The sequence below is a fragment of the Nanorana parkeri genome, unplaced genomic scaffold (genome assembly GCF_000935625.1).
Source record: "Nanorana parkeri isolate BGI_ZX_2015 unplaced genomic scaffold, ASM93562v1 scaffold468, whole genome shotgun sequence".
NCBI lineage: Eukaryota > Metazoa > Chordata > Amphibia > Anura > Dicroglossidae > Nanorana > Nanorana parkeri.
Genome location: NW_017306736.1, coordinates 446,718 through 470,642, shown reverse-complemented (window position 1 = coordinate 470,642; position 23,925 = coordinate 446,718). Strand labels below are relative to the sequence as shown.

At 43.3% G+C, this 23,925-nt stretch overlaps 1 protein-coding gene across 1 annotated transcript; it reads right to left on the bottom strand.

Moving 5' to 3' along the window:
* Positions 1–6,309: 6,309 nt before the first annotated feature.
* HMGA1 (high mobility group AT-hook 1) lies at positions 6,310–20,739 on the bottom strand. Its single transcript, XM_018560610.1, has 6 exons — positions 20,651–20,739; positions 15,727–15,829; positions 14,728–14,787; positions 11,029–11,106; positions 7,471–7,521; positions 6,310–6,423 (listed from the first exon to the last, which is right to left on the bottom strand). The coding sequence occupies exons 2-6, from the start codon at positions 15,817–15,819 to the stop codon at positions 6,370–6,372; spliced, it is 336 nt and encodes a 111-aa protein (XP_018416112.1). The 5' UTR covers positions 15,820–15,829; positions 20,651–20,739; the 3' UTR covers positions 6,310–6,369.
* Positions 20,740–23,925: the final 3,186 nt, after the last annotated feature.

Genomic DNA, 23,925 nt, shown 5'->3' with positions numbered 1-23,925 from the left:
GCTCTATGCTGAGGTTTGGTGTCACGGGAGCCTAAAGAGAACTATAGGGGAAAAACTAGTTACCCCATAATTCAACATTTGCCTGAAGTTTTATACCTAAAAAAAATGGAACGATAAAAACAATCCTTGGTTTCATATAGCTGTACACTGGCCTGTGGGTGGAGCCAGCACATCACTGTCATAACATCCAGTGATTGACATTTATGTCTCATTTTTATTGATATCTAAGGAATAAGAAATTAAAATTAACTACAAAGACTTCTAGCACTAAGTTTCACATCACAGTAGTAAAATTGTACATTATGTATAAGACAGTAGGGAGCCTACTTAATACTATTAATGAATGCACATGTAATAAATTATAGGCTTCCCAGACATCATATCTAAAATCACACAGCATACCAACCTTCCAGATTCTATCAGACTGGATTTCAAAATAATCCTAGTGTCCCGGATTCTGGGCAGCAAAATAATATCCTGCCTGAATAGTCCCAGCAGCAGTGTGAGACACAGACTTCGTTGCAAGGTAAGAGTTGTCCACTGACACCAATACTTATCCTCACCTCCCACTTGGCATTATTGTTCATGCCCACACCACACACTATTGTCCTCCCCCACTTGCCTGCCAATGCCAGGAGACCAGCTGCACACAGACATGAGCTGCATCTGAACTGACCATTGGCAAATACCTAAATTCAGAGGCATCTGAATATGAGGCATCTGAATATGAGAAGGTAACTTTCGAACGTATCCAAATTTGTGATAACGAAAATTCGGATGCATCCATATTTTGTCTGTATACTAGACCCTTTAGGGCTGGTAGGAATTTTAGGGGGACCCAATGCCAAAAAAAAAATCCTTTACCATACCCATGACCTGCACAGCAGCCTGACATAGCAGGAGCAATCATGCGCCTCCCCTCCAGCACCTTACCAGGCCATTTGCCCTAAACATGGGGCAGAGTCCCCATGTTGCCAAGTACAAGGCCCTCTTCACCACACTCCTGGCCTGGTGGAGGGGGGGGGGGGGAATTATCTGAATCTGGGTGCCCCTTTCATAAAGGGGGGCACCCAGAGGCTGCCCACCCATCTCCTGAATGGGTAATGATCCCTACACATTCACCAAATAAACATTAGGATAAGAAACACACACCAGTTTGACAAGTCATTTAATAGTTAAAACATTTCAGGTCAATCTGAATTTCAGAAAACAAACATTCCAAATCAAAACAAACTTTTCAGGCATGCACATGGTCTAATATACAATATGTAGGCTCATACTATATTTAACCTTTAAAAGCTTACCCATTTTCTATGCAGCATGCCTTATGTCTTCCCCATCCCAGAGTGCGCCTCTTTCTCAAGTTCCAAAGTTGGGAGGTATGCATATAACTTACCTAAATGCCCTGCTTTTTTAGAAAGTTGTCCAATGCGATCTCCTGAGATCATGCATGAGGCTCCCTGGTACCTCTAGTGCAGAGGTTGGCATTAGCTTGATTGTGCGTTACCAGCCAAACATGGCCATTTGGCACGCAGATTGTGATTCCATCATGCCGCCCCTTCTGTCAGAAGCCACATGTGGTCTCCGCAAACTCTGCTTTGGCTAACCCACATGTACATCAATAACACATTCTGAACAGAAAAAGCCATCACGAAGATCTGCGATAACACTCCCAGCCTCACCAAGATTTCCCTTGGTCTGAGCCAGCCTGTTTGCTGGCTCAGGCCAGCAAACAGAGCAATAAGCACTAGGGTTGGCCAACACCAAAGTTAACCCTTTACACCAGGGGTCAAAATTAAAAGTTCTGAGCTACTAGCCAGGCCTTAAGAGTTACTCACCACCAGTTGCCCACCTAACCCCTACCCTGCCCCAGCCTCAACTCCACCCCTAAAACACACCCTCTTAAATAATCTTATAAATGACACTGTTACATGTTTTATGCAGAATAAAGTTACAAAAATTAAACAAGACCTTTAACAATATTAACATAAAGCTCTGTGCGCCCACATAAAATAATACTCTCCCCTTTCCCTGCGCGCCCCCCCATATAAAAATATTCCACTCCCCCCTGTTGCCTGCCCCCCACATACAAAAAAAAAGTCTCCCTCTTTTCCCTGCCCCCCCACATAAACCAATTAAGCCCCCTCACCTGCTTGCCTTTCCACTCGCCAAATGCAAGCAGGCAAGTGGAAATTTTGAGCCCTGCTTTACACTCAAAACAGTAGCTGCTGATACATGTTTTAAACGGAAACACACACTGTTATGTAAATGAAGCCTATGATACCACTGTCCTTTCAAACAGGAATATGACGACAGGTTTCACTATACGGTTTCTCTTCGCAGAGACAAGGATACTTTAAGCTTCTCTACACTCTAAGAACTTTAAAGTCATTTAAGATTGTCCTTTAATAAAATAAACTGCGTGCGAGGGAAAAAAAAGACAAAAACATGACAGCAGTAAAAATAAAAGGGACCAAAATTAAGACTAACAGTCCTGGGTTTTGCAAGTCTAATTCAATGCAACAGAAGATGGATCTAGGTCACTCTCTCAAAAGTAAGGCCAACAGTTTGGTCTTGATGGGAATACATCTTTTTTTCTTTTGCTGGTACACAAAGCGTTCTGTGCATGTTACCAGGATCCTTCTTTGAATGGTATGACAAGCTTCTCAGCTGCCCCCGCAGCAGCTTTTTTTCAGTCCTCTATGGGGTATCACTGAGCCGGCCCATAAGGCAGGGCTGGGGAGGGTGGGCAAGAGCCTTCACGATGTCCTTCTCTGCTCCTCCCAAACTGTCAAAATTTTCATTTAAATAAAATTCCTCCAGGTTCATAGTTTAGTCCCAAGTAAACTGTAGATTGTTTCATAAAATTAGCTTCAGATCAATCCCAAACTTTGCATGTGTGTGAATTGTGGCTGGCCATTGTAACCCACCCCTGATTGATGTGTGGATTTCTCTTGGAGAAATAAGCCAATTTTCATAACTTTGAATCGGATAATATTGTAAAATGAATTGAATAAATGGCTTAATACTGCAACAGGACAATTACTGTGGTATTCGCTATTTATGACACCTATCATAAAGAGACCATTAAGGCTAACCCACCCCATGTCTAGGGGGAAGCTTTAGATAAACAATCAGGTTTAAGTAAAGGGACCAGCTTTGCAGATCTGGAGCTAGAATTAAGAAGGTCTAAACAAACTCGAGATATTAGGAATTCTATGAGATGCTCAAATTCCATTACCATCACACTGGAGAGTGCTGCTACCCTCCCCTTTCCCTGATGGACACATCCGGCTCTTTCCTTGCACTATTGGGTGCTGCATGTGGGCTATAAAAAGCTTGCAGCCTGCCTGCCCTCCCCGGGTTACCTCCCTGGCCAATTTCATGACTTGACAAATGCCAGGAGCTGTATGCCAAAAGGCGTGTTTCTGCAGTGTCAAGTAGCAGACCCTGCACTACCATTACCATGGATCAATCCCTGATAGCACCAAGTTCAATTTCAGATAGGAAAGAGGAACATGTGCCAGCAAGCTGCATGTTGTCATGAATACAAACTGTGGTGTCCTTTACCTTTCAAGCATGTAATCATTTGATACAACTATTTCCATGAAATAATTATGACTGACCGAACAGTGATTCAATAAAAGATTGCTTTTGTCAAAAAAATCCCTCCTCGGGGGGGTATGAGATGAGTGCCAAGCGCTGCAGGACCAAGGATCAGCTTGGTAAAACTGCTTTATTTGAGCCCCCTAGAGAAAACTATCACTCAACCTAAGTTTTCGATTTTCCCACAGTTCTCCTTTAACACTGTGCCCTGCAACAGACTGTTTGGTACATTGTACTTATCTGTGCTTGTTCCACCGTAATATTTAGTGGCACAGCTTCGCATTCTTGACCAACCAACCCCACGCTCAGACAGGCAACCCAGAAAGTGGCAGCCTAGCAAAGTCATGCAGGATGTATCATTTGTCAAGCTATACTCCACTACTAAATACACAAGTGCTAACATTGCCCAGCGAGTATTTTCTCATTTAGAAAAATGTAAAAAAAAAAAAAAAAAGGCAGAAAGATAAAAATCAAATGAGTTAAAATTGCAAATTTTATTGTCAATTCTGATTAAACAAGAACCTAGTGCAGTGTTTTTATATCCAGATCTCAAGTGTTCCTTGCCAAGAGGGTTTTTATTAAATACAGATAGTTTTTTTAAAACAATTGATCACAATTTGAAAACACTATCTTAAAACAAGCCTACTACATTGTATTTGAGGAAAGGAAAAAAAACCACAATGCTAAATGGGCATACTATTTTTCATTCAAGACAATCCTAGCCAACAGTTAAATTCTTTCCCTTCTACATATACACTTCTACAGTCACCATCAGCACTTCCACCTAGGATCTTTAGAGAATGAGGTGTGCCCAGGTACAAACTCCACTGCAAAAACGGCTCTCACTGAACCATTATACAGAGGTCTGAGGGTGTAGAATGTATGAAGCACATGCCTGCAACAGCACCAGTGCAAACCATGAAACAAAGGTAAAAATACAGCACCATTTACAAATTTAGCATTAAATTGTTATCACAATATGTGACCACATTACACTTCACTGACAAGCCAGACACATTGTTTAAATCAACACTATCTGGGTAGAGCTATGTGCAGCAACTGCCTGAGTAAATAGTTATATTGAATGAACAGCATAAAAAAAAAAGAAGACTGGTTAAATTAAGTGGCTTATTTTAAGTCATACAGAACCAATTTATAAGTCTGGTATCACAGTAGAGCGACTACACTGTATAGCATTTAATATATTCCAAAGAGCATCACCCTCCATCCTCTCAATACAAGAATTAATGCCAGCTCTAAGTGCAGAACTAGTTGGACCTCTGAGATCAGACTGTTCAACACCGATTTAAACTAGAAGCCATGCTGATGAGTGGTGCAAGGTCTTAAACATTAAATTATTCCAGTGCAATGCAACTATAACCTGGTTAACTAAAAATAAAAAAATTGACAGTTACAACAGGAATCCTTAACAATTGCTATGAATTACTACATTAGCACATGAGAATTCATCCAATGCTTGGTTTTCCCCATCATATTTATGAAACAAGATCTACAGCCCGAAACACTATAGAAGGCTAAACAAATCCACAAATTGGCCACTCAAACCTGGATGGCAGTATTTTTCTGAATAAAGGCAAACTCCCAAGTAGTATCAGAAAGAACAGTGGGAGGCATGTGTAATGTGTTAATTGTGCTTACAGTCCCTGCAGTTATGTGAACAGAATTAGACGCCCCATATGGTTTCTCTTTATGTTAGTAAAGTCGTTCTAAACAATGATGCAACTTCTCACAAAACTTCACTGCAGGTGATTCTTTCTGGCATGCATTTTAAATTATAGTAATTTAGTCACCTGCAGTAAATATCTGGCAAATGTCACATTCCCCCCACTTTAGAAATATGCCCAAGACTTCTATTGTGTCAACTAGATCCAGTTACATAAGTGGGACTGAAGCACAAGGTACATGTAGCACAATGCACACGCAAGCATTCTGCTTTTGGAACCACTGTGCTAGCATCAGTTTTCAGAGAGCTGCATCCCATAAATGACAGTACAGAAGTATGTATTCACTACACTTACCGGTGTAGCGTCCCAAGATGCAATTCTCCATGAACCTATACCAACACTGATACGTAGAGTTCTCCTTTAAAATTTAACTAGCTTATGGGTAAACTGACTCATCTTTGTACTCAACATCACTAAGTTTATAATTTTGGAAATTGGCTAAACATTCTTGTTTGAGAACCTATCTGTGGTCCTCAAAAAACCACCCCCAAAAAACACACCTAGATGAAATCTGCAAACAGAAAAAGAACACAGCGCTCTTAGGAATGTGGGGTCTGTGTGGGTGCAAATGATCTGGATTGCTGCTCTAAGAACAGGGGGAGAAACCTGTGAACTGGGAAAAAGTTCCTAGATGCAATCTGGAGACCTTCGTGCCATGTTAACCACACTTGCCACAGAAGTCATACTTGTGTGTCATGGTTAAGGTCATTGAATAGGCTTACAATGTGCTGAGAATGTTAAGTATTTATGTCTCCACAATCATTAACCATCTATGAAGTACAACAATGCTGGCAGTAAAGAGAAGGAAGGCATGAGTTCAAAAAATACACTAGTGTAGCAGTCTGTTGCAAAACTGCCAGCACTTCTAATGACCTGAGTAATGCAGCAGGAGGCATCAGTTCAGTCCTGTCAAGCAAGTTTTTTTTCCTTCAAAAAGACAGTGAGAATTGCATCTGTATACTATGAATGTGGGCTACAAAATAACATCTAGGAGAGACAGACAACATTGAAACTGAGGTCACTGGTCTTCTGATGACTCTGCTGTACCCCCTTCCTCCTCATCCTCCTCCTGCTGGAAAGAATTTAAGCAAAATACATTTTAGGATTAGATCCACAGAAGTCACTGTAAAAACATTGAGTATAAGGATGTATAGAATTAACCAAAGGCCAACTTCAGCTTCTAAAGATGTATTTTAAGGAGGTTCAAGGACTGCTTCAAGGAGCAGACAATTGTTACAGTATGCCAAACAGTTTCTAGGCCAGTCCTTGTTCCATTAGCAGTATAAAATGTCAGTGTGGTCATTAACCAGCCTGTCACCCTACCCTAAATCTAGATAACACGCCTTGTTAATGGTGGATGGAGTTTGAAAACTACTTCTATGAACACACACGAAAGCTTGGCAAGGAAATTGGGGTGGGGGGTAAAGCAAGGCACGTAAAAGGGATCATGACTGCAGTAAACACCAAGGCAAATCTCCAAGTGGGAAATGGACATCAGAATAAAAACCTAAAACCCACAAAAAAGACAACATACATGAACTAGATGAAGCACAGATTTCAAATCAGTATACATGTATACTAAGCCGGAGGAGCTTTTTTTATACAGTAATAGTGCCAAATGGAGATTGTGGTTGCATGAAGTATTAATGGAATATAGCCAATTGCAGATGGCAACATTTATTTACTTTACTACTGCAACAAACTCCAAAGCACACTATTCCAGCAGAGAGATGGCACTAGTAACCGTTCTGAGAACATATTTACAAAATATACATGCAACTGAAGTCTAAATTGACTTGAGTGGAGAGGGATTAAAAACAAGTCAGTTGTCATTGCTGTCTGTCTCTGCTAGGGAGATTCAACCCCAATGTGTTCTGGTGACAGTTAAAGAATCCCACGTTTGGGTTGTCACCAGAACAGGAACAGATGGAAAATCTGGGGACACTAGGTCTGGCTTCAGTTCTATTTTAATGTCCTTAAATATGAATTGGCCTTAATGGTTGCTGTATTCCCAGCATTCCGGTTAACTTTTTAACTACCTACATTCATTCAGAATGAAGATAAAACATTTCACTATAATTTTACAAAAGCAAAAAAAAAAACAAAAAAAAACACTTACTTGTTTCTTAGCAGCTTGTCTTGTTCCACTTGCTTTTCCACTTTCAGATTTCTAAATGCAAAAAAACAGCAGAAGGCACCATTAAAAGTTCCTTCATTCAATAGGCAGTGGGCTCTATTGTAAAAGTAAATTCATTATCAGAAACATGTAATGGAAAACCACATTTCCAACAAACTTGTATGAATGATCAGCCAGGGGACAATGTTACAAGTACCAGAAGCAGTGGCAGACCTATGGAACAATGGGCCCTGGTGCAAAAATGCAGAGCTATAACAGCTATAACAGCTATAACAGCTATAACAGCTATAACAGCTATAACAGCTATACTCCTCATTCATTCTATTGTCTCATACTTACTCTGCACAGCCAAGGGGTAAGGTCACACTCTCCACTAAACATTAAACATTTCTGAAAATATAAATATCCAAATTCTGATTTCTTCTCTCCATTGTTAATATGAATTCTCTACCTTTACTTCTCACTATTTGGGCCTCTCTTAAACTGTTTTTTCCTCACCCCCCCTCTCCACCCCACAATTTATATATTTCGCCCTCTCTTCTGCCCTCTCCCTATTACTGCACTCATCTCCTGCTCATTCTAAATCCACATGCTAGGTTTACCTCCAGGACACTGGGGCATGTTCACCCGTACAAAACGCCCTCATCTCACTTCACTCACCCTTCTGCTTCTCCTGACTTCAGGGGATATCTCTCCCAATCCCGGCCCTCTCTTTTCTAACACCCACCTTCCTAACCAGCACTGCCTTTCCACTGGCAGCAGCTGCAATCCACACAACCTGATTTCTATTTCCCTGCTTCCTAGAACCGGTCCTCCCTTCTCTTGTGCCCTCTGGAATGCCCGCTTTGCCTGTAACAAACTCACCACTGTGCATGATCTTCTTATCTCCAATTCCTTTAACATGCTTGCTGTTACTGAAACCTGGCTTCAGGAATCAGACTCTGCCTCCCCTGCTGCCCTTTCCCATGGTGGCCTCCACTGAACACACTCACCCAGACCCAATGGACGGAAAGGAGGTGGTGTGGGTATCCTTCTACCCCCACAATACACTTTAAGTTCTGCCTTCACCTCCCTCTCTTTTGAAACTCACTGTATTCGCCTATTCGCTCCAATTTCTTTGAGGATTGCCGTTATCTACCGACCACCTGGACCAGTATCTCGCTTTCTTGATGACTTCTCTGCCTGGCTACCCTACCATCTCTCCTCAGAAATACCCACTATCATCCTTGGTGACTTTAACATTGCTACTAACATTAACTCCCCGGCTTCCGCTCAATTTCTTAACCTAACCTCTTCTTTGATCTAACTCAATGGACAGACTCCTTCTCACTCTGATGGTAACTCACTTGATCTTGTTTTCTCTCACCTATGCACTCCTTGCAACTTCAACACCCCTTTCCCGCTCTCAGACCACAACTTGGTCAGTTTCACAGTCACCCTGTCCCCAGCGCGGACTCACCCTACACATCACACTGTCACCCGGAGAAACCACCACCTTGACCCTTCTCTTCTCCACTCTGCTACTGACTCCCTCTATGACAAGATCTCACCCATGTGCTGCCCTGACCTGGCTACTTCTGTTTTTAACAGCTCACTCATCCTCTAGACACTTGGCCCCCTTCACAACACGCAGACTTATACCACGTCCGCTAGAACTGTGGCAAACTGAAGTTACCAGACATAAAAAAAACACAAAGCCACACTCTTGAGCGACTGTGGCGGAAAACTGGGTCTCTGCAAGACTTTACCCTGTACAAAGCTGCCCTCCTAAAATATAACTCCTCCCTCCGTGCTGCCAAACAAACTTATTTTGTCACTCTCATTAACACTCTCATCCAGACCTCGTCAACTTTTCTACCTTCAAGTCTCTATGTCCTCCACCACCACCACCCACTAACTCACTCACTGCCCAGGACATTGCCACTTATTTCAAAAACAAAATAGATGCTATTCGGGATCAGATCGCGACTGTCCAATCAACTTCCCCTATTAAATGTACCAGACCCTCCCTCACACTTGTTACTTTCCTCTTTTGACCCCGTCACCACAGAGGAAGTTACAACGCTCCTCTGACACCCACCTCACCACTTGCTCCCTGGACCCTGTTCCCTCAAAACTACTTCGGTCACCCTCTTGCTCTATCCTACACTCTTACTCACATTTTCAATCTTTCACTCTCTACTGGAATCTTTCCCTCCCCTCTAAAGCATTCACTGGTCACCCCAATACCCCAAAAAACCTTCACTGGACCCTGCCAACCTCAATAATTTCAGACCTATCGCCTTACTCCCATTCACCTCTAAACCACTAGAACGCCTTATCTACAACCGCCTGAGTTGCCACCTCGCTAATAACCTTTTGGACCCCTTTCAGTCCGGCTTTCACCCTCAACACTCTACTGAAACAGCCCTCCTAAAACTCACCAATGACCTAATAACAGCTAAAAACAACGGCCACTATTCCTTACTCTTGCTATTAGACCTTTCTGCTGCTTTTGACACCGTTGACCACCCGCTGCTCCTCAAAAAACTCTCCATCCTGTCTTTAATTGTATTGTATTGTAATGTCTTCCTTACATTGTAAAGCGCTGCGCAAACTGTTGGCGCTATATAAATACTATGTAATAATAGCTATAAGGGACCACAACTCCCAGCAACACTCTACAGAAACGCAGAATAACTCCATCAGTTATAGAGGAGCAGGCTAGAAAACTTGTCTAGCTGGATGAAAATGGACAGGTAAATGGTGGTGTTGTACAACAAAAATCTCATGAAAACTGCACATGCTCAAACAAAAATCTGTTCAAAGGGAAGTTCTCCCCCAGCATGAGAAGACATGAGGATTTAAAAGGAAGAGCAGCAAAGAGAAGGGAAACTACCATGGATTACAGTAAGGCACACATTACAGTATTGTTTTATGTTAAAAAATCTGAGGGTTTAATGTCACTTTAAGGTGCCCATACACTTTATAACCCTCGTAAGACAAAAGGGTTGTAAAGTAATTAAATAAAACCGTACGATCTGCCCATCTTGGACAGGCAGATCGTACTTGCAATCATCGCAAGCCTGCCCCCCCTGAAGGGCGGGCTTCCGATGACTGCAATGCTGAACGGGCAGTGTGAGCACAGCGGCCCGTTCGGCAGTCATCTCTCAGTCATGTTAAAAACCTGCCGAAAATCGTACGATTCTCGTCTGGTTTTCCAACATTACAAATGGTCGCACGCCTTCCATACACTGCGATTCACGTACGATCGCGGGATTTCCCACGATTCTCGTATGAGAATCGTGCAGTGTATGGGCACCTTTAGACTAAACACCCCACCTGGAACATATTTAAAAGTTTAAACCAAAGTTCAGTTGGGCTTTAAAAATGGGGGCAATCTATTAATCTTTAAAATAAAACTCAAATCTACATTCGCACTCCTGCAAGCTCTATCCTAGAACAATTGAAGTAGTACTAGATATGAGTAACAAACTAAAAAGGTGACAAAGTGAACTGCATCTACAAGGAATGGTATTTTATTGTAAGACATGCACTTACCTTACTATTTGAGGCTTTCTTTGTGCTGCCTTTAGGGCGACCACGTGGACGTTTTGTAGTGGGAGAACCGCTTGGCTCCTGTATAGAATTCTGACATTAGGAAATCTATACTAAATGGTTCAATCTCAAATTCAATTTGCCTTACAAATTAGATTTGACACTTATAAGCACTGAGAATTCTGCCTAGCTAGCACAAAGGAACTGTATTCACTTCAAAGTTACAAAAGGGAAAAATGCTGAATTACTTTAGTCTTACTGAAATAAATGTCAAATACACAAGTTTGACTAATCAGGAAATGTTCTGCATAAAAATAGGTTGTTGTACATCTTTGATACAGAAGAGAATACAGCAATATAGGTCAAGTGTATCCATGCTACCTTCCTAACCCAAATAAGTACTGGGTCACCAATTATTCTATGTGGTCGTCACATAAAAGAAACACCCTCTCCAAAGTACCTGCACATATGGGATTCTTACCTGCAACTTTTTATTGCCTGTACCATTACCCACAGGCTGTCAGGTAGTGTAGTAAATGTTTAAAGGAGAACCATGAGGTGAGTGCTTTTCACTCACCTCATAGTTCTAGCTGACCTGTGACAATGAGACTGTCACAGGTCGGCTTAGTAGATCGGGAGGTGAGCGAACACATACCAGCGTTCGCTTACCTCTTGATCCTGTCACGTCTCTCTGCCATGACAGGGGAGGGAGTGGATTCCACCCTCCGATCCGCCAGCGCTGACTGGCGGAACGGATGGGGCGGGTACAGCTGGCTCTGCCTCTAGGTAGGCAGAGCCAGCTGGGTCAGTCACGCAGCTGGGCGGATCCAGACATAATTGTCAGGATCCGCTTCAGCCGCGGCGTCTTAGTATACCGCGAGCAGCAGCTTGCGGTATACTGAGCCTAGGGTGACGGGAGGACGCTAGTTTGTGTCCTCCCGTTACCCTAAGGAGAACTATGGGGAAAAGCCCTAACCCCATAGTTCTCCTTTAAGAGCATCTAAAAAACAGACTATTCCAATTTATTAGAACTAAAATACTGTTGTGCACATAAAATTAGCTAAGTTCTCAGTAGAATTCTGCTTTAGACTCCACTGAAATGAATGTTTCTTTACTGTACAATGGCAGCAGACCAAAGAGGTTGCTTTATGCATTTCCCAGTATTCTCATGGCTATGCCAATTTTCTCACTGCCTTTTTGGCAATTTGTACCAAGCTTGATGCACTGATTACACATTGGGCCATAAGAGCATTTGGTTCTGCTTCCTATGTGTATTTACCCTGAAAACCAACACCACCTAAAAATTTTTAGTTTATACTTTTTTCTGGCAAGCTGTGTTAAATCCTCACGCTGAGAGCTCTGGATGCCACTTTTACTCATCAGACCCAGGTGTTGGATAGCATCCTCCTGCCAACACCTTCATCACTACAGAGTCCATTTATATATTTAGAAATAAGCCGGTTCGTTGCCATTACCACCTAGGACAGTGGTGGCAAACCTTGGCGTTCAAGCTGTGCCAAAACTACAAATCCCAACATGCATCTGCCTCTGGGAGTTATGTCTGTGGCTATCAGAGCCTTGCAATGCCTCATGGGCCTTGTAGTTCCAAAACAGCTGGAGTGCCAAGGTTCGCCACTACTGACCTAGGAGGTACAGGTAACAAATGTGACACAGAGCAGCTAATAAATTAAGGTAAAAAAAAAAAAAAAAAAAAAAAAAAAAAAAAAAAAAGGTATGTAGCGTGACCGATATGAATATGGCAGAAGCCTTCATTATGTATCCTATATCTGCAATTGAAAGAACACTGAACACATAATGGGTCCTGTGAAACAGCAGTACCTGTAAAAGCTACATGCTCTTAGGATCAATAGCTCTTATTGTGTGCATACTACTTCATCTGACTTCACCAGCCACAACTGTCGGGGTCCTCAATTTCCCCAATACACAAGGGAAAATCTATTGAGAACATGTTGGCTATCAGTTTCCATTTTAGCCAGGATGAGAGGTTCGGCATTTGCATTACAAAAAAAAAAGCACATGTAAAAACTGCAGCTTAAAATGCTTCACAGCAAAATGCACATGACCCAGTGGTGAAGTGCACCCAAGCATATGCAGTATTGCAACTTCGGCATGGCTGTATTACAAAACAGTGTCAGGAAAACCTCAGGTACCCAGTGTACATAGTCCCTTCTAGCAGCAAAGAAAAAACCCCAAAACCAAAACAAATCAAAAAACACACCCATTACTATTCCTTTTTGCAGTAGAGGTTACAAGAGTGACAAGATGAGGCCGATTTACTAAAGGAGCTTAGAATCTTCACTCAAGAAATGGTGAATTATCCAATCAAGTGAAAATTCAAAAAAATTTGTTTAAGTGATCAGCACATGACTAAGAATCTTCATTCAGTTGCAGCTGTGCAGCTTGTATTTTGTGTGGGTGTCCCCCCTGCAGCCGATCCACTGTGCCCAGTGCAGGCCAGAACCGGCATGGCAGGTCTGTCACCAGAGATCAGTACTCTATCTCCCTCTGATCTCTCCAGTGTCAGAATGCAGGAAGTGACGTTCATCACTTCCGCATTCAGCTGTCATTCTTGGCTACAGAAGTCGATCTCTGCTTCAGCAGCTTCTGGGGGTCCCTAGGCGACATTAGGGGCCTTGGAGACCCTTGATGTCCTCATAAAAAGGACCGGTCAAGTAAATTGGCCATCACATGGGGGGTGCTTGTTAGCCCCCCATGTGATAGCAATAAAGGGAAATAAAGAAATTTTAGAAATTAAAAGCATTAAACAAAAATAAGTAAGCCCCCATCACCACATGAATCGGGTGCACCTACGTACGAAAACCCATGATTGCGCCGCACATGTTACATATTGCCGCGAACGTTTGATCGTGAGCAATCATTTTAGGGCCATCAATGAACGCTAAAAGCTGTTAAAGCAGGGGTAGCAAACCTCCGGCCCTCCAGCTGTAGTGAAACTACAAATCCCATGATGCATCTCTTTTCGGGAGTCATGTCTGTGGCTGTGAGAATCTTGCAACGCCTCATGGGATTTGTAGTTTCGCCACAGCTGGAGGGCCGGAGGTTTGCTACCCGTTTTAATGTGTCACTTATGGCCAATTTTGGGCGTTGATTTGGGTGTTGAATTTTAAGGCTTGACATGTTTGGTGTCCATTTACCCAACGTGACCCCGTCTTATATGTTACCAAAAAAATTGGTAAAATACAAGTATTTGTTTGTGATAAATGTTTCATAACATAGGGAAACAGGTTTTTTTTTCTGTAACTTTTCAGTACTTTTTTTGTTATATAGTAATAAAAAACTCCAGTGGTGATTAAATACCATGATAAGAAAGCTGTCCCCAAAAGAGGATTTAAAAATAATTTTAGTACAGCGTTGCATGACTGAATTAAAGTCAAAGTACTACAGTGCTGAATACTGAAAAATGGCCTGGACAGGAAGGTGTCCAGTGGTTAATCAATGTACCCGCAGAAATGACTATTCCTCTTTTCTGGTCAGTAGAAGTGATTTCACCCTAGCAAAGCATGAGACATATTGTTAGCCATGTAACACATTTGCGTTGAAGCTCAAGTGTGAAACCATAACCAAACTGGCTTAAAAATGGGAATATAAAACATTAGTTCTGCGTACCAATGTTTGTAATACCTCTGGAGCAGAGTCACTTGCGTGGCTTACCATACTCACTTTTGCATTAGTTTGTGCTTGGGAAGGAGAGGTTGATCTCGCTGGTTGGCTTGGGGCTTCCTAAGAGAAAAAAGTTACAGGAATATAGGTTTACCATACGCGTTTTTTTTTTTCTTTTTAACTACCGTGAAGCTTGAGAAAAAAAAATGAATTGTAACAATATATAGCTGTTCCTGGAGCTGGCCTTTCAAGTTTATGTCTGAATTAAAGCCTAACATGTCAAATACACAAACCATAGTATAAATATACATTACTTTTTTGTTTTTTGCATTAAATATAATTCAGCTTAGCAATTGTTAGATGGGGTGGATACATTGAGGGGCATTAATGAAAACGGAGGCAGACAAAATCTGGAGCAGGTGTGCACGGCAACCAATCAGCTTCTCTTTCATTTTCAAATCTTAACTGAACAAACTGAAGAAAAACCGATAGTTGCCCTGGGCAGATTTTGTCCTCTCCAGTTTTGATAAATTCCCTTTGTCTTTTTTCCCCAGCTCCCTCTACTTCCTTTTATTACCTGGTAATCTGGACAACACCACTTCCTGCCCTTGTATGGCTACATGACTCACTCCACTATATCTATGGAGGGAACCATGATTATTACAAGGCTGGACAAGGTCACGTGAAATGCAATAGAGCCATTATGTTAAGATGTTTTCTGGATGTTGATTATATGAAATAAAAACCTCACACTGATCCTGGAGTGCTACAGTTTCCTTATATTTGGATAGGATTACATATTCTGAAGTTGGAGCTCATTCAGTTTAGTAATGCCAACTATGGCAAAGTGGTTAGCGCTCTTGCTTTGTAGCACTAAGATCCCAAATTGGATTGCCATCAAGGACACCATAAGCATGTTGCGGTCCATCAGTGTGCGATTTCCTTATTGTGATCGTTTGCGGACAAGTGCTAAAGAAAAAGCATCAGTGCAACATAAGTGAAATAATCGCAATAGGAATGCATGAGTAAGAAGTATTTTACTACAATTACTCCTCCCACCTGTGGCTTCTTCCGTGGACGACCTCTACCACGTTTCTCAGTCTCCTCTGTAGAAGCCCCCTTTGCGGCTGCCTTAGCCTTCGACTCACTCATGTTGAAATATCTGCAAGAAGCCAATACATGAATTTATAAGCGATTTCTATTGAAACCTTATCCTACATCATGGAAAGTGTCACATGGAAATAAACGCACCAGGAATGTCAAAGTTTTCACAATAATGTAATGATGCCTGTACAAAATCAGGTCCAGGACAGAAAGAATTACATGATGGGGCTTAGAAGAGGACATAGATTTGGCTATTTTGCATCCAAAGAGTACAGCAAAGTTGGCCAGGAGACCTAAGGAGTGCTAGTCGCTGCCTAATTGCACTTGTAGCTTTTCAGTTTGAATGGAAGGGATCTGAAAAGGCCAAGGGCCTTAATCGCTGTTGATTAACATGGACCTGAAAACTTACTGGAATGGTTTCTTGAATTCTGCCTGAAAAAACATCAAGGGGCTTATGGTAAGTGACTGTACCCAGGTACATCTGTGCCCCGTCTCACAAATTCTGTATATCAGTAGTGTGATATCAGCCTTAGCACTGCTGCCTCTGGCTAGTCTTACAAGATTGGTGATGACACTACTGTGATGCATACTGTTTTCCTGAGGGGTTGTTGGAAAGAAAGTTTTACCTAAAAGATCTGCAGTGCAAGGTCTCCTTACTTCGGCTTCATTCATTCTGTGGGTTTTGAATATTGCTACAATAGTCATCAGGGTAGCCGCTCTGACATGAGGAAACACATCTACCTCTCCCTACCAAAATGGCTGTCCTATATAGCAACAGAGCAAAAAGCATGGTAAGCCAGTAATGGGGGAAACATCTGCCCATTTGCCTTTTCTCGGGCACTGCCTTCCTAGTACAGGTTGTCTTAATAGCCAACGTATAAAACTGCTGTGGTTCTATCATGCACTAGAAAAATACTTGCAAAAAAGGTTCCTTTTGCTTTAGATTTCAGGAACCACTTTGGCCAATCGAAAAGCATTTATAATATGCTGATCTCAAAATAAAGTGTTTGTTTTGGCTACCCCTGTGGTTGGCTCAATTTTACCACTTCCCCCTCAAGGCTAGTCAATAAGTGGCCAATCTCACCTGCCTTGAACAGGTAAGGCTCAGTAAACCAATTTACGATATCCCATAATTCATTTTTCAGTCATAAAAAACACCCATCAAGTTTAAACTGGAGATAAAAATTAAAAGCCATGCATCTTTAAAACTCTAAACCAGCAGGTAAGTCAGATGAAGGCAAAAAATTACTTCTGAAGTGCATGCTGTAGGGAAAAATAACCCCCAAAAAACAAAAAAACACTTTGGGATCCCCAAAGGCAATCAGATGCTCATCATATCAACAATCTGCAGTTTTATTTGTTATAGATACTGAGCTAGTTATATTTTTTTTAGCTGCATTTGTTTGGTTTTCTGTAGACTTCCGTTGGTCTTTTTCCTGGGCAGTGGATGGCAACACATCACATTTTACACTGTATATGGCTTTGACTGCCTGACCGATGTAATGGGTTCTCTGAGGTGGGCATGTACCCTATGATGCTCTACCTAAAAACAAACTGCTTCATCTCACTTTGTTTTGCATGCTCTTATGGTTCACTCACCTGTGCATAGACTGGTGTAAAAATTGGATGCATTGTGCAAATATGAACAGCATGCAAGATGCGTTCTTTAGAACATATGACTAAATGGACCTGCATGCACTGGGGCAAAGGCAGGCATACAAGATATTACAGAGCCAGAGAATGAAATGCAAAAAATCATGTTAAATTGTAGGGAAAGGCTAGATTTATTTCCTCCAAAAGTGTTGCCTACCTCACTGTGGTTATAAATCTTCCATATATGTTTGTTTTCCTCCAGCTTTGCTTCCTGTATGCTGGTGACACCAGCCCCTTAATAGAAGCATGGCTGTCACCGAGGGAGAGGGTGGCTTGATTTGGCACAGAATTATAATATAGCATGCCAACACACCTCACAGGCACAACCCTTGAATTTGCATAGCACAGAATTTTCAGACACAGCCCCTGTATATCTCTCAACCCACACCCATTGACTACTTTTGGTGAATGAGCCGGGCCGAAAAATTGTTAGCTGAATAGTGACACAGCCAATCTGCAGTCACTTCACTTGGCCCGACAGTGGCAGGCACCATGACGTCTTCCCCCTCTCATCCAGAGAACACTTTATGTTAATTGAATACAATGGTGGAGGTGACGAGCGAGCAACTTCCTGTTTGGTATAGACACGGCAAATTGCTTGAGCAGCACTTTGAAGAGAAACGCTGGCTGTATGTAGTACAGGCTACTACAGTGAATTTCTGCATCCCCACCTATCGTCTGTGTGTATTACTGGCCAGATCTCCAGATGGAAATAAAGGGGGAAAAAAGGCTTAAAAAAAAAGGCTAAAGCTGGCCATATACTGGAAATGGAAAGTCAACTGCTGACCAGTGTGCTACCCATACCATTGCCACATTTGACAAAAGGAGCTGCGCTGTAAAGTCTTGCTCGAACAGCACCTGTATTCAATCAGCTGTAGTCACAGTTTGGGACCGCAATACAATAGACTGGCAGAGGGTTACCCCCATCTAGGCTGGTAACATGGATGGGATAATCCAGAGTTTCTCATTCAGCACCACAGGGCCTAACAAAATTTTTTTTTAAAGTGCGTTTAGCAAGCTGAACGCAACCACATCTAAAGTTTTGTTCACCCCTACATTTTAGGTGCAATTTTGTAGTCCTGTGTGCATCAAGAAGAAACCCTATGACCAAACTATAACTAATAATCACCCTAACTATCCACTCATCCCAAGACCTCCTGCTTTCCAGCTCCCTTGTCAACTCCTCCCATACTCACCTCCAGGACTTCTCTAAAGTCTCTCCCATCCTCTGGAACTCTTTACCCCAACCTGTCCATTTATCTCCCACCTTGACTGCCTTTAGGCATTCCCTAAAGACTCAATCTCTTCAGGGAATCCTATCCCAACTCAACCTGACCACGGAACCATCACATTCTCAAACAATTCATCCCCACACAGCTACCTCCTCATGTATCACTTGCCCCTCCCTTTTAGATAGTAAGCCCTCAGGGGCAGGGCCCTCCTTACCATCTTGAATTGTATTAAGATTGTAATGTCTTCCTTACATTGTAAAGTGCTGTGCAAACTGTTGATGCTATAAATCCTTTATAATAATAAATAGAGTCCCACCCCACTCCTGACCGAGAAGCCCCATATAATGCGGGGGGGGGGTTGGGATGCTGAAGTGGCTGTGTATGGCGCTGCCAAATCCTTACAAAACAGAAAGAAAAAAAAATGGTCACCAGCACGCCAAGTTTTCTTCAAAACAAAATCCTTTTATTCATTCATGCAGGTCATATCACCATACGTGGCATGCATGGTGATATGACCTGCATGAATGAATAAAAGGATTTTGTTTTGAAGAAAACTTGGCGTGCTGGTGACCATTTTTTCTGTTTTACAAGCTATAACCAAGACCCAGGTTTTGGCTGAAAGCTACTTTGTGGTTTTTATGCCGAATTAAAATAAAAGTAATATTTGGAGAAGATCCCTGTCCCTATGCCAGCGGTTTAGCATTATTCCTGCAGCAGAAATCCCAAATATGCAATTTAGATGGCAGCTGTCACCCATCCAAGTTAATGATCGAGCATTTGAAAGCGGCAGAACACTGGAACTCCGCATGTAATTGTATCAGATACAATTACATGTAGTTAGGACTAAATCACTATCCCGGATGCATCGATCATGTGTCCAGGGATAGGGATCCATTCTTAACTGCATGTAACTGTATCACATAGGATTTCATGCAGAGTGCCAGCGTTCTGCTGCTTTCAAATGCGGCCACTGTCACCCAATCTCCAAACTGAACGGGTGACAGCTGCTGCTTCTGAAGGGATATTTAGGAGTCCTGCTACAGGTATAGTAAAGCACGCCTAAAGTGTAGGTGTGAACGAAGCCCAAGGACAGGTAGGCTGAACTAGATGACATTTGTGTTCCTGGGTGTAGATCTACTTTAATGACAGTCATCACCCATACTTGCATGTCATGCCACAAACCTAACAAGCCAGATATACCGATTGCTAAACACGCATCAGCAGCCAGGTACACCGATTGCTGAACACGCATCGGCAGCCAGGTACACCGATTGCTCTACACGCACTGGCTTACACCTGTTGATAGTTGGGATCTATGACAGCCCCCACCCTTCCAGGCTGAATGAATTTCAGCTGTCAAAGTTCATTTTAAACTACCAGACCAGATTTTGTACTGCTGCTCTCATTCATCCATCACCTAAGAACACATACAGACATAGAATAGATAAAAACCCTGAATGTTGCTATGTAGGTCATTCTACTAAACGTGCTCATGAAACCCAAGCAGGGAACAGCGCCAGGTGCAAGTTCGATCTAACCAGAGGCGCCCATTAGAGTCCATCTGCCAGCAAAGTCATTGATCATGTACGCCCTGCTATACCCGTTTACCCAGGACAGGGCTGAGCCACATCCATCTCCCATACAATCCACCTTGCAGCACAGCAGCCCATAAGCATTTGCCGGCAGCTGAATCCATAGAAGCCATCTGTGCAATCTATACACCAAGCCATGCAATAGACCGCCGCGGCCGTGCGACCAGGACATCAAAGAAACACACACAGCCGTCCCAACGAGGCGGAAGACAAGAATGCCAGGAAATCCTTACCCTCTTTTTTCCCGTGTAGTAAAGGACAATTACCCCCACCCTCCCCTGATCCTATATTTATACTATCAGAGCAGATTAAAGGCTTGGGAAGGCGTGTTTGTGCCCCGCCGATGTCATCTGGTGGGAGGTGGACAGCGATTCATAGGGAAGAAAGGCGTAGCCGCTTAACCCTTCATGGCCGGCGTATTGTTCGCGGTCATGGTTCTCCTTCCGTGTGGGCACACACCCTCGTGTTATTGGGGGGCAGGTGTCTATGAGGGGGGGTGCCTGCACCATGCATTGACATGGAAGCCTGGCCACGCCTCCCATTCAATGTATAGAGCATGGCATTTGTGGGAACAAGGGGGCTTATTATTGAATAAAGACTATAGGGGACTATATAAGCATCATGGAGATGGAATATAAAGGAGGATATCCTCCTCACAGAGCCTGTGCTGTGCCTTCCCTTTCATAGAATGCGAGCATGGAGCTGAGGTAGAACTAGGGTTGCCACCTGTCCAGTATTCACCCAGACAGTCCAGTTTTGGAATCTTGTGTCCAGGTTTCAGGTCAGCTGACACCCAGACATAACACACTAAGTGTCAATCCCAGAACTTTAAATTTTTTGACAGAAGCAGCTGCCTCTGAGCCGTGGGTGTCTGTAAACGGGCACCAGCCCGCACATCTCTTCCAGCTTCTTCCTGTCAGCACGTTGCCCGCCTCCGGACCCCAGGCAAGACCCCTGCATTTCTCGCACAGCTCTCCTGAAAGCCTGCATAGCCCACCTGAGACCCCACACAGACATCTGAGAGCCCTTATAGTCCACCTGAGAGTGCGCATAGCCCACCTGAGAGCCTGCATAGCCCACCTAAGCATGCCCATAGCCCACCTGAGAGCCATCAGAGTCCACCTGAGAACCTGGAGACATCAGGGCGCAACCCCGGAACAACACACAGTATGTATAATGTATTGCTGGGATTTGTAGTCATATATAGCCAGTCTCTTTACTCCCTCTCCTGGCTGTCGCTTCTTGCTCTTTCTCCTAGCTGTCTCTCGCTCTCTCCTCTATATTCTACAAAATAAATTTGCCGCACGCGGCACTAGGGTGTTTGGGTTTCACTTGAAGAAAAGGTGGCAACCCTAGGTAGAACACGTGTGAGACTCTCATACGCAAAGGGCTTCCTCCTTCCTGCAACAGTGCACACAATAAAAAAGCATGCAGAGACTGAAGTCCCAACTGTTGGCCATGCACATGACAATATTCACATTTCTGCCAGTTTCCACTAGCTTTTGTGACTGAAAACAAATGGGGGCAATTTATTCAAACTGGAGCTGACAGAATCTGGAGCAGTTGCTCATAGTGACCAATCAGCTTCTCTCTTCAGTTTGTTCAGTTAAGCTTTGAAAATGAAAGAGAGAAGCTGATTGGTTGACATGCACAGCCACTCCAGATTCTGCTCCAGTTTTTTAATAAATTCCCCGCAAAGGTTGGCAAACACTGAAAAATGTGTCCGTTTCTATATACTTGCTTAACGAGTGAGTAAAAAACAAAACTCCCCTTGCAGTGGGGCTACCCCTGCACTGCAAGGGTTAAAGGAGAATTATGGGGAGTGAAATACACTCATCCCCATAATTAGCGCCAATGTGTGTTACTGAAGCTGTGACATGTCGGCTCTATTGATCGAGAAATGAGCGATCACATACAGCTGATCGCTCAGTTCCTGATCTTCTCCCTACAGAGAGCAGTGACTCCCTACAGAGAGCAGTGACTATCAGTCACCGCTCTCCGCAGGGATTCCCCAGCGCTGACTGGAGGAACAGACAGCAGAGAGGTGGGCACAGGTGGCTAGAGCCAGCTGTCAATCAGGCCGCAGGTTGGATCATGAAAATATTCCTCCTGGCTACTCCTTCCCTCCTCTGCACTGTCAGCATATAGCGGGCCATAAAAATTGTGTCACCCAGCAATTCATGAATCTGTTGTATGGTGGTGTGCCAGATAGGAGTGCCTCTGACATAAGTCTGAGGTAATCTTTTGCTGGGATCATCCTGAATTGTTTCATTCACCTCTTCTTCATGCATTGCCGCACCTCGCTGTCGCCCTTCCTCACTGCAGTATTTGCACCACTACACTGTAATAGTTTATATTTCAGAAACGTTTTTAAATTGGAACATTTGCACAAGTGTTTCACCATGTTGTTGCACATGATCGGACAATTATAGGAACCGTCGCACAGCACTTGATGTGATTTGGCACAGCTGATGGAACACCGCTTAGAACTGTTCATTTGGTGCAAGGAAAATGCGCCAATATTTACACCACAGTGTTCCTCTCGCTGCACACCAGTGGCTGTTCAGTGCTTTACCAGACCAAGCTGTTCAGGGGGCAGCTTTCCCGACAGGCCACTTTGACAAAACTCAATTGAAAAACAGACTTTTGTTGAATGGAAGGTCGGCAGGACTTGGTTGAAATTCAAGCAGTGTATGGTCAGCTTTAGGTTTTAATGTGAAGGCCACGTATGTAAAGTCCACCTATCACTAACCCAGGGGCATCCCAAGGCCGGGTGTCACCCGGGGCGGGGACCGGGTGACACCCCGCAATGACATCATCGAGCATGCGCGTGACGTCACCATGTGCGCGCACAATGACGTCATCGTGCATGCGCGGTCATCTAATTGACACCTGCCGGCGGCCATCTTTGTGATGGACGGCGGCAGAGAGAGGAGGGGGACGTTCACCCGGTGGGATGAGGTATGCCACCGCGTCCCCTCCTCTCTCCTGACACTGTCAGACTCTCGGTCCATGACCGAGTGCCTGACTTTTAGAGCGGGTGACACCAAAATGACCGTCAGTCATTTTGGTGTCACCCCTCCAATGGTGTCACCCGGGTGCGGGCCACTCCCCCCGCACCCCCATGGTGACGCCACTGCACTAACCCCTCCACAGGGTGGCAATGCTGCTGTCCAAGGGTGGCGTCATTGCTTCTCCATATAAAGGAGACACCTTTGGACAGCAGCAAAGTCCCACTGCAAGGGTTAATAAAACATTTACCCAGAGTTCTTCTTGAAATAATTTGTTTCTTTTTCCACTGCTATTTTTCCTTTATACTTGCTTCTAAATAGTTTTACATTCTATATATTTTTGAGGGTAGACATAAACTATTAATGTAACCCTGTTTATATTTTTAATCTGTTTATTTCTTGATTTTCGAGCTCTGTACTTCACAACAGAAGGGAGGGACAGAGGGATTTGGTTACAAAAGAAGGACAGATGGGAGCTATATGATTTGATACATCCAAGTGAACCAAAAAAAAGATACATGTGGAAACATTCTACCACTGATAGCACAAATGCCATCTTGAAGTTCTTGTATATTTAGCACATTGCAAAGAAGTTACATGTCACCGATAAGCATCAGGGCTTGTTCACACCAAATGCAGACCAGATCTGTATGCGTTTCTGCACAC